At 38.9% G+C, this 11,487-nt stretch overlaps 2 protein-coding genes across 3 annotated transcripts; both read right to left on the bottom strand.

Moving 5' to 3' along the window:
* Positions 1 to 1,956: 1,956 nt before the first annotated feature.
* Positions 1,957 to 7,033, bottom strand: eva1bb (eva-1 homolog Bb (C. elegans)). The gene is made up of 3 exons (XM_078268065.1): positions 6,547 to 7,033; positions 3,607 to 3,752; positions 1,957 to 2,593 (listed from the first exon to the last, which is right to left on the bottom strand). The coding sequence occupies exons 2-3, from the start codon at positions 3,671 to 3,673 to the stop codon at positions 2,166 to 2,168; spliced, it is 495 nt and encodes a 164-aa protein (XP_078124191.1). The 5' UTR covers positions 3,674 to 3,752; positions 6,547 to 7,033; the 3' UTR covers positions 1,957 to 2,165.
* Positions 7,034 to 8,788: 1,755 nt separating this feature from the next.
* lsm10 (LSM10, U7 small nuclear RNA associated) lies at positions 8,789 to 11,437 on the bottom strand. Of its 2 annotated transcripts, none has more exons than XM_078268394.1 (2): positions 11,330 to 11,437; positions 8,789 to 10,002 (listed from the first exon to the last, which is right to left on the bottom strand). In XM_078268394.1, exon 2 carries the CDS (start codon positions 9,981 to 9,983, stop codon positions 9,570 to 9,572), a length of 414 nt encoding a protein of 137 aa, XP_078124520.1. In that variant the 5' UTR covers positions 9,984 to 10,002; positions 11,330 to 11,437; the 3' UTR covers positions 8,789 to 9,569. The 2 variants fall into 2 exon arrangements, with proteins under 2 accessions (XP_078124520.1, XP_078124521.1); XM_078268395.1 differs by having other exon boundaries at positions 8,789 to 9,988.
* Between the last annotated feature and the right edge of the window lie 50 nt (positions 11,438 to 11,487).

The raw sequence follows: 11,487 nt of genomic DNA, 5'->3' as shown, positions 1-11,487 counted from the left end.
AGAGAGCTGCAGTGTTGTAGCTGAAACTGGGAGGGAGGGTACTGTGAATTGTGAAAAGGGAAGCACAGGAAATGATGGGGTCAGAGACACAAGCCAGTGTAAAGGCTGGGAAAAGACTGGAAGGTTTTCTGTGGGAATTTGACTTCTCTGCTAAGATTAGCCCACCATGAAGCTGCATCTATGGGAGAAGTTTAACACCAGGGCTGCAAATAATCAATATAGCTTGATTAATATAGCCTACAGATTATTTTCTTGAATAAAAAGTCAAAAAACTACAACACAATTTTATTATTTGATTAATTGTTCAAGTAATGTATCAAATAAAAGGCCAGACCTTCTTTGATTCAAGTTATGAAATTTGAAGATTTGCTGCTTTTCTCTTTAAATTTAATTGCAAATTTAATATTATTTGCGATTTTGGACTGTTGGTTGGACAAATCAAGCAACTTTAAAAATGTAAAACATTTCCCTGAGTAGTTCAAAACATAAATTAGTACAATCCAAAACATAAACATATTCTATTTACTATCATATATATATATATATATATATATATATATATATATATATATATATATATATATATATATATATATATAAGAATAAGAAATAAGATAATCTTTACATTTTAGAAGCTGGAACACAGAGAATTTTTAGCATTGTTTGAGCGGGACCAGTACATTCGTGGAGTCTCCCCGGGTTGCGTGGCAACGTCACGGTAACGACAACATCACAAGTTGTGCTTTTTACCTATACTTTTTACACTTGGAAGTGCCTGTTACCTCTTAAGCAAAGATGCTTCATAACAATTAGAACATATTATTACAAATACGATTTTTCTAAAACTTCTCTGCCTTTAGACAGAAACAGGCTAGCAATTTCTACGTGTTTTCAGTGTTTGTGCTAAGGTTAGCTAACCGTCTCTCTGCGTTCTCTTAATACATCCATGCTCTCGGCTCCAGCTAACGCTAACGTTAATACTTTAGATAGCTAATTACATAACGTTACTTAGCTAGCATACAGACAGTGTGGTAGCGATTTTCTCATGTAATAAAATCGGCAATCGGCAAGAAAGCAAATAAACACATTGTTTGACAGACAAATAATCACACTGCTACCCAGTGATATATATATATATATAGCTATATATATGTCCCGTTATTGATTGAAAAAGTGGTTAAACTTTTATTGATTCACATCGCAAAGATATGGTAAAATACAGATGAAGCCAAATATGCTGCATACAAAATCTGTTTTATGTCAATTTGATACAAAATGTTCAATATTAAATAGATGAATAAGAATATTCACATAAATGTATACAGACAAAATACACTGACATTGTAAAATAATTAAAAACGTTTTTGAAACTCAGCTCATTGTTATATAATGTTATTTTATATTATTTCACTATGTTTTTTCCCCCAATATCTCTTTTTAATTCATAATGCTCCTCCACCCCCCCCCCAACACACACACACACACACACACACACACACACACACACACACACACACACACACACACACACACACAATGCCCTTTTTAATCAGGACAAACAGCTTCTTCCTATATCACTAGAGCTGAAATTACATTTCCTAACATTGAACCAAGTTTTAAAAATTTATTGAAAAATATCATAAATATATTGCATATTTTGTGTGTATTTTCTCACATGATTACTTATATCATAATGTCTTATTTATTTAGGGATTGTACGAAAGTCATTAGGGGAGAGAGGGGGTCAGAAAAGGGGAAGGCTATTTCTTTCTTACATTTTTTATTTTATTTAACTTTTCTTTATGCCGTATGTAGAGGACAACAGTTAAGTCTCTGTGTCGCTCAGTGTTATATTCATGTGCACATTAGAAGTTCAGGTGATATTTTAGGGTTTAAATTGGGGTCCACAATTAAAGAAGTTGGACTAATTTAACAGTTATATTATTTTTTTTAATCTTGTTTGTAAATCAAAAGGAGGGTTTAAACATGAATGACCCTGGGGAGGGCTTTGGTTTTGAAAAAGTAAGAAACATATCATCAGTCCCTCTCACCACCCCAATCATTTTCGTACAGTCCCTTATTTTAATATCAAACACTTTGGGTCGCCCCAAAAATCAGTCCTGCCTTTTGCATTCAGTGAGGTGGATCTTTACTCAAAGTGTCTGTTAGTGGTAATGCACTCGTCCAATAGTCCCTGTCCCTGTGACCAGAATGTCCGGCTGCCCGTTCCTCCAGATCTCCCTGACTATTCGTTCTCTCTCCTCCAGACGTCGCGCCTTCTCCAGCTCCTCAGCTGACGCAAACACGTTCACGCTCCTCAGAGTCCCGTTAGACTGGCTGCTGCGATCACTCATGGGCCCCATTGTCACTTTAGGGATCTCCGCCCCCTCCCCATCTTCCTCCGCGATGTCCTCCTCATCCTCATCCTCCTCTTCCTCGCTGGACTCCTTCAGCTGTCTCCTTTCGGGGGAAGGGGGAGGTCTGCTGTGGCGGCGAGTCCTGCAGGCGATGCCAGCCACCAGGAGGCACAGTGCCATGAGCAGGCCGAAACAGACGCCCATCATGAAGTAGAGGGCGAAGCTCTCTGGATTGGCTGTGTGGGCAGAGAAACACAATGGACGAGTTTGATATGACCTCGACAACAGTAAGTACCAAGTCATTTTATACATTTACTCAAGTACTGTACTTAAGTACAATTTGGGTACTTGTACTTTACTTGAGAATTCCCATTTTGTGCTACTTTATACTTCTACACCACTACATTTGAGAGGGAAATATTATACTTTTTACTTACTACATTTCTTTGACAGTTGTAATTATTTGTTACTTTTTAGTACAAAAGCTAAAGTGTAAAAAAGGACAGCTTGTGGTTTTGTTGTTACTATAAGGTTGCCATGACTCTAGTCTATATCGATGACGTTCCACTCCCAGGATTGTTCAGGTGCCGCCTGAAATTCCGCCTGATGTCCGTCACCTTCCGCTTTCTTTGTGTTGGCATTCTAAACTCCGGTGGAAGTATGAGGACTATGGTTAACTGCTCCTCAGATCTCTGCAGGGTAAATCCAGACAGCTAGCTAGACTAACTGTCCAATCTGAGTTTTCTGTTGCACGACTAAAACAACTTTTGAACAAGCGCATGTTCCACCAAAACAAGTTCCTTCTCGAGGCTATTTTACAGAGGCACCGTTATTGTGTTCGGCGCTTAGCGCTGCCCAAAACGATTGTGATTGGTTTAAAGAAATGCCAATAAACCAGAGTACATTTTTCTCCCATCCTGGAATGATGTGTGGACTAGCCAGACCCTCCTCCGCAGCGCTGTGGAGGAAGGTCTGGCAATGAAAGACTACACCCCCCCGTTTCCAGTCTTTCTGCTGAGCTAAGCTATGTGGCTACTGGTGGTAGCTTTATATTTAGGAAGTGTATTTCCTTTAAACATTTTTAGAGGCCTGAAAAAGTATACAGTATTTGGCAAGAACGTTTTTTTTCTCTATATTTCCTACACTAGTAATCATCTGGTGACTCCACAGATTCATGTTCCACAGTTTTCATTGATGGAGCCCTGAGCTCCAGGTTGAGAATCACAGTTACACACATTGAGGTTTTTACCTTTGACGTGAGCGTAGGTCGCCATGCTGTTACTAAGCAGCTCCATGTCTCTCTTAACAGGCTCCATCCTGGTTCACTGTGGGTTCAAATATCTACCATCTCCAGGACTTTCTGTTACACACTGAACTCCAACACCAACACAGATCCTGTCACCAAAAAAACACAAGGAGACAGTCAGTCCTGTACGTTCAATCTGATATAATAAAATATAGTGTCATTTTTAAACCCACTAGGGAAGTCTGAGCTCATCCAAAAGATAACCAAAGCCTAACAAAATGTTCCCCACCCATCATTCCTGTGATCTAAACTGGGGTCAGAGGTCAGTAGACGAGGACATTGTGTTCCTCATAAGTGTTTTACACTCAGGCCTGCGGTGAGACAGCTACATGAGGCCCTCTGTGTCTGGTGTGTCGGATGTTTATATTTATGACATTAGTGCCTGAGGAGGCTCTTTCCCAGCATCATGCAAATGTTTTTTTTTTTGTTCTTTTTTTCCCCACAGAAAACAAGTCACATAACAAATTTCACATGGAAACTCCAGCTATTAACAAAATAATTTATTGTTGTCTACTGTACCGGCAAGAACAGTCACCTCAACAATGCTTACGATGTTTATCAGGTATAATGTTTACTGTCTTAGTTAAGTGTTGGCATGATAATGCTCATTAGCACTAAACTCAAAGACAGCTGAGGCTTATGGGAATGTAGTTCTAAAGGTATTGGACAAACTAAAAATATTAACCTGATACTGGCATTTGATGAAAAGTCAGAGGAATCACCAATGTTATTGCAGTTCTTCTTTTGGGGGACATGAATGTTTATAGTAAATTTCATCCAGTAGTTATCGGGACATTTCACTTAAAACCAGAAAGGTCAACCTCATGGTGGTGCTAGTATAAAAGTCATGGCATCACCAAAGTCAGTAGGAATCATTCTCTGGGAAACATGAATGCCAATCTATCCAATAGTTGTTGAGATATTTCAGTCTGGACCAAAGTGGTGGACTGACCTACCGACATACGGACATTGACATCCCTTTCCTGTCCCTGGCCCTAATTACTGTGGATAACTGACAGACCCCATTGGAACTACTTTCTACTGGGGATTGTCACAGATGGTCCCACAGTTACAGTAAAGCTTGATGTAAACATGGTGACTGATATTTCCCACCCCCTCACATTCCCTGTCATTACAACAACAATGTGCGTGGGAGCCGAATGTTGTTCTTTCTGGTGCTTTCTCTCCAGGGAGAACGAAATCATGCCCTGCTCAAATTGCTGCCATTTGGGGGGGCCTGAGTCTCTCTCCCACCCTGATCTTTATCCTGGTGACTCTTGGCAGACTGTGTGCACGCTCAAAGGCTTTCTTTTTTCTTTTTTTAAGAGGGCAATTACAGTGGTCGTCTCTATGGTGGCTGCTGACTCATGGGAACTGGTGGGTCTCGATCAGCACTGCCTTCTGTTCGGCATTTGACTCACAGACCGAAGAGGCATGACTCCATCTGAACCCTCAATTTGCGGCCTCCAGACCTTAACAACATAAGTGGACAATTTAGTTTCTGCTTCAGCTCGTTTAAAGTCAAACAGTGTTTGTTTTAATTAAGGACTTCTACATGCCCACCGATCAGACTGTTGATCAAACTTGTAGCATTTATTACCCTACAGTTATGGCCTTTTCATCAAGTCGTATTTTTTTGTAGTTTGAGTCTTTAAAGGAATAGGTTACATTTTGAGATATATTCACTTTCTTGTGGAGAGTTACATGAGAAGATTAATACCACTCTTCATTCAGAGAATGGTATCGATGTTCAAATCTACCTCTCGGTAAGAAAAGAAAGCACAAATATTATTTTCTTTTAATAACAGTCTGCTTGTGCAGTAAAAATATTTCTACTTGTTTCCAATGTAAATTTACTTTTTTCTTTGCAAAATTAAGTTTAATTTTCATTGAGTGTAGTGCAGTTGCCGGTCTTATTTTGTCAAATTTCAAGCTGATGTCTGAAAACGTCTAAAATTACATCACTTCACTGACACTTTAACTTGTTTTAAAAGATTTGTAGGAATTAATTATAGACAGAAAGGATAAGACGTTTCGCAGTGCCACAGTTGGACAAACAACACTATTGTGCCCTAGCAGAAGCATGTTCACACTCTTCATCTGTTCTCTCACTTGCAGATTAACACTAAGATACATATAATGTATGCAGAGCTCCACAGAACTTCATGACAGCCTGAAGCAGGAAGTTTGTGGTGAAGTTTGCCCGAGCTGGGAGCACAATACAAATACCAGAGAGAGACAAATGTCCTTTTTTTTTTTTTACAGCCACCGCAGTCTCTTGCAGACAGATTTAACACCTAACATTTCCAGACAAGTCCAATAACTTCTCAACTTAACTATACACATGCAAAGCCCGGCAGCTGTAGCTGTTTATGTAACCCCATAAAATGCACTCCCGTTCAACCCTCCCACACTTCCTGCCTAGATAATCCTGTTTAAGTCAAAAGATGAAACCTGAAACCATTGAAAATAAGACTTGTTGTTTTACAGTAGTCCACCAAATATTTACTGGAGTGACTGTCAAAAATACTTTCATCTAGCACAGTGAAAGTGGATAAAACTATAAAAAAAAATACATGAAAGAAGCTGGGTTTTCTCTTCAAATTTATATTCAAAGTGTTGATGATTTTGGGCTTTGTAGCTACTACACCTATAAAGGATTTTATGGTCTGCGGTATTATAAAGAACATGGTGCAGGCCCTACTAATAAACTATGTTTGTTGCCTTGTTTATTGCCTGACAGCAAAGAAACAGCAGTATATTTAAGCAGGATCCTTGTGAAAATGTAAAAATGTTTAAAGTTGTAATTTGCATGCTTCACATAAAAAAATGTGTCATAAGTAAAAGACTAAAAGATAATCGTCATCTTGAATTATCACTCACCTTGGTCCCAGATGAGAACTGCACAGCTTGACTAACACAAGGTTTCCACTAAAAAAAACAAAGAATTTAGATCCAAATTTGAGCCTTGTCTGTCAACACTTAGATAAGATCCCATAATTTGGACGTAGGAGCAGTTAGAGGTTGTTGGTCACTCAGTGTTCGTGACAGAGGAGCTGATGTAGCTGCTGGAGAGGGAGCAGCCCTCCACTATGATCCATTCCCTGTCATCCTTTAGAGGAGGAGGACCAGCCAGAAACGGTCATCACATGTGTTGAGAAGGAGGTGTTTCCTTTTCCTGAGAGATAACTCAAACTCATGCATGTACCACTGGCAGCTGACTCCAAAATAAAAGCCACAAAATGATGATAAACCACACTAAAGTCGACACTTTTATAGAAATCACCCTTTACGGGAGTTATTCTGCCTCTGTGCAGATTTGAGCCACACTACTGTCCAGATGGGAGGTGATCTCTCCTCTGCTGGCCACAAACGCACCAGAGTGAGGTCTGTTCACTGTTAAGCCAGAAGGGTGGGACAGGAAATAGCTAGTCGGCTGCCATGGGCAGCGGGCCGCGGTGCCTTTGGGGGCTGGTGGATTAATTGAGCTCTTTGTATTTTAATCTTAAGCGTCGGGGGAGGAGAAAAAAAGACCTCAGCAGTGCAGTTTGTGTCTCTAACTGAGTTTAATAACTAAACAGTGGAGCCAGCAGGTGCTGCTGTGTGATGGAGTCCAGAGGTGGAATGTACATTAACTTCTGTACTGTAATCAAGTACAATTTTGTATTAGGCGTTTCCATTTTATGCCAATTTATACTTCTACTATTCTGTTTTGGAAGTACTCAAATATTAGAAAAAATTAGCAATAGTATAGTGCAGAAATACTCTCTTACAAGTAAATGCCCTGCATTTTAAATTTTACTTAAGTAAAACTACAAAAGTACATATGTGTGTGTATATATATATATATATATATATATATATATATATATATATAAATATAAAACTTTATATACTGCTGGGTAGCTTGTGAATTTCCCCCAGGGGATCAATAACATCTTGTTGATATAATAACACAATTTAATTGTTGATTATATTATGTATTATTAATCTGAATATGCAAATAAATATAGTAGTACAATATTTCCCTCAGAAATGTAGTGGAGTAGAAATAACCTACAAATTCTCAAGTGAAGTACAAGTACTTCAGAATTGTTCTTGAGTACAGTACTTAAGTAAAGTACATTCACTTTTAGTGCTTTAAATACATTTTACTTAAGTATGAAAATGAATGCAGGGCTTTTCATTTGTATGGAGTATTTTTACATTGTTGTATTGGTACTTTTACTTAAGTACAGTATCTGATTACTTCTTTGACCACTGGTGAAGTCTGAGACACTGACCCAGGCCGGGTTTTGTCTTGTAAAAGAATTGTTTATGCGGTTGAGCCTGTGCTATTCTGAGTTTAGTGAGTGTTGATGTGGCACTCTGTCGTGTTTTTAGCAAAGCAGTAAGCAGTCATTATGCGGGCTGCTGTCATGTCGGTTTTTAAGCAGTCAAGAGAAAAATATGTCCCTAAAAACACACTGAAGCTACAGCCAAAACAATGACCCAACCACAGAGGGACATTCCTGTGTGAATATTTTTTAATTTAATGCACTTAAAATGACATGGCTGGTAAATGCACTCCCATCTATCTACAGCACAGGGTTTTTCTGCACCAGCTGCCTCTGCCTCTGTTATGTCAGACCTGTCCTCTTCCTGACACTGTGTATGAATAACATACCCCTTTGCAAATTCCTCAAATTCCCAATCGTATTTGTATATTGCAGAACACTGGGACGGCAGTTTCCAAGAGAAACACTCTCTTCCTTTCACCCCGCTCCGCTTGTTTCCATTGGCTAAACAGAGTCCCATCCTGCCCGGTTTGGATGTCACACCACCAATCACAGGAGAGAGTGACAGCTCACTGATGCATGCAGCAGAGATGTTTGTGAGATGAAAGCTGTGAAAACACGTCTGCTTGTTTTTCCCTCCACCAAACTGGCATTGATCATGACTGTTTTCCTGCGTGTGGGCAGTTATTAACTTTCTTCACAGACAGACAGATGGGCTTTGTAGTGCTCAAGAGCACAAACACTGACACTCTGGGCCACATACGCACTCACGATTTATTGTCATCTGTTCCATTAGATTTTAAATAAAGCAGTCGTGATGGAACAAAGAAATGTTTTGAGCAGACAAATGAGTTAATAAGCATCTTTATTCATAATTCCCATCTGTATTACAAAAAAATAGTTACTACTTAATATTAATATTACTTCTTCAAAATAAATGGATGGCTCTATTGTGTCAATTACAAAACTTTTACAAACTTCAAACCCAATGACCAAAACACAAAGACAGTGTTCAACTCATTAGCTCGTCCAGTGGTTCATCAAAAATGTCTGTTTTCTGTAGAGCTGCAACAATAAGATGATTAATCAATTGAAAGAAACTATTACTACTAACAATTGAATAATCGATTAATGGTTTGTCATTTTTTCAGCAAAAATGCCAAAACATTCTCTGGTTCCAGCTTCACAAATGTCCTTATTTGCTGCTTTTACTGTTTCTTATCACTGTAAACTTTGTTTTGTCAGTTATAACAAGATGTCATTGGGCTTTTGGAAATTTGACATTGTGACATTCTGTAATCCGCAGATTAATTAATAATCCAAATAATTGTTAGTTGCAGCCCTAGAAAAAAAATCAGTAAGGCTATATTGCCAAACCTTTTAGCTTAAGACCCCTCATCACAGGTCGTGAGGTGTGAGCAGTTCAGTCAGATAAACAATGTATTTTTGCGTAACTGAAATCTTTTTTTCATTGTCATCCCTTGAATCATTTTGTGACCCTTCAGGTTGGAAACTGCTGATCTAGTGTTATGCTTGTCTTCAAATCTGGAGAAAAGAAAATTGATGGTTGTCTTAAAGTAGCAGTACCCAACTGAGTTTTGTATTCTTCTATGAAAAAGAAAATAAGTTTTATTTTTTCTTGGAGTACTCTTTTCTGCCTCCTCCATGACTGGCAAAGTTGCGGACGCGGTGGATCTTGGCCAGCTGGCTCTGTATGGTCTTCATTATGTCCATGTGGTCTGGGATGTGGACATAGCGGACGTTCCTGCCCGTGATAAACAGGTCCTGCATCCGGGTGAGCTTACCCCGTCTGTCCCGGTACAGTACATCCTCCAGACGTACGTTCATGAATGCGTCCACGTTGACCACGCGGCCCCGCGCCGTGCTCTCGTTTCTCAGGTCCACCGTGGTCACCTCTCCCTGCAGGCCCTGCAGCAGGACCACCATGCTGTTCTCTGCGATTGTGCGCTCCCGGATGGAGTTGAAGACTTCAGCTACAGGCACCAGGCCCGACAGTGGGGATTCAGTCCCCTCAGACTCCATGGACACTGGTGAAGAGGATCTCCAGAGGTCAGGGATACCGGCAGACAAGCAGAAGATTAGCTACTGCCATACAAGTCATTAGCAACACTGCTATTTATTGTGTAACATGTTTTATTGAGGTTTGTCTATTGTATGTATTTTATATGTCTAGGGCCTAGACTCTAGGCTATATGTAATACTGCTGTCACTGTTAACCCTTGTTAACAAGCTGCATCGAAAACTAATACTGACTCTGGTTCTGTGCAGTAAAACTGAAGTGAACAGAAACCAAAAACTGGGGAAATATGAAAACTTCTAATCAAAACAACTTATAGTTGAAGAAGAGTTGGAAAGCTGCAGTAGTAATTTTCCTCAGCAGTGAAAAGCTTTAAAACATACTTCATTTGTAGACTTTAAGTTTCAATCAATGTCAATTATAAAATACAAGCAAGTAATTTGGTTTAAGTCATACATTACCTTGATCAAATTGAAAATCTACATTTCTATCTTTCTAATTAGGCACTTGCATTGCATTGTAACTGATGATAGCACTGTCTTTTTACAAATAACTACAGACTTAGGCACACCTGCATTTAATAAAGCACTAATTAGAAATCAGAGTCAATCAGCATTTCGGCGATGCACTATTACTGAACACAAGCGACTCGGTAGTCATTGTGGGAGCTCAGTACAGAAAACAGGTAAGATATTATTACTCCAAAAGAAATATATATACTATAATATGAAATATATATACAGTCATGTGCAGAAGTTAGCACACCCATGCTAAAGTTGACTAAAAAGAGGAATAAAAAAAATCATCTTTAGGAAACTGATCTTAATGCCTTAATTAAAAAATGAGGAAAAATCCAATCTTTAAGGACACCAATTTTCTTTGTGAATGAATAATGTATCGTAAATAAATAAATGTTCTTCCTTAAAATACAGGAAGATATTTTTAAAGGCCAGTTATTTCATGGATCCAGGATACTATGCATCCTGATAAAGTTCCCTTTATTCATAACACATACACTGTCGTTATTGATCAACTATTGACTGGGCTACTAGCCTTGAAGAGCAGCATCAGTATCTATCAGTCGTAAAATCATGTTTACTACTAATATTTAGCTGATTGTGGGGCTAACATTAATTCTTCTGTCAAATTAGCCAAAAAAGGAACCTTTCTTAAGGCAGATATGATACTGGTATAGGTTTATGGAGGACAGAGGATGCAGCTCAACTCATTTATGCACCATTCGCCTCAAAATGACCAGTTGTATTACAAGACAGATTCACTTTTAGCAGCGCGCCAGAGCAGATAACACACATTGTATATTATATTCTTAGATGATGTGTGTTAGACTTACCTGGATTACTTAAATCCTTATTTCATGTGAAAACCAACACCACACTCTTTGCAATTGGAGATAAACCGTTCGAATACCGGTAAGTCAACAAGTTTTCCCGCATGAAGTCCTAAGCGCAGCGTGATGACGTTTCATGGTTTTGCGTATATTTAGAACAA

The sequence above is a fragment of the Sander vitreus genome, chromosome 14, assembly GCF_031162955.1.
Source record: "Sander vitreus isolate 19-12246 chromosome 14, sanVit1, whole genome shotgun sequence".
NCBI classification, from domain to species: Eukaryota; Metazoa; Chordata; class Actinopteri; order Perciformes; family Percidae; genus Sander; species Sander vitreus.
This window is presented reverse-complemented; position numbering and strand designations above follow the sequence as displayed.

What these genes read in the sequence shown, in the direction of transcription:
- lsm10 (XM_078268394.1), bottom strand. Translation starts at nt 9,983, where the DNA reads ATGGAGTCTGAGGGGACTGAATCCCCACTGTCGGGCCTGGTGCCTGTA.
- eva1bb (XM_078268065.1), bottom strand. Translation starts at nt 3,673, where the DNA reads ATGGAGCCTGTTAAGAGAGACATGGAGCTGCTTAGTAACAGCATGGCG. An exon ending in GACCTACGCTCACGTCAAAG is followed by an intron (nt 2,594 to 3,606) that starts GTAAAAACCTCA and finishes CTGCCCACACAG; the next exon opens with CCAATCCAGAGAGCTTCGCC.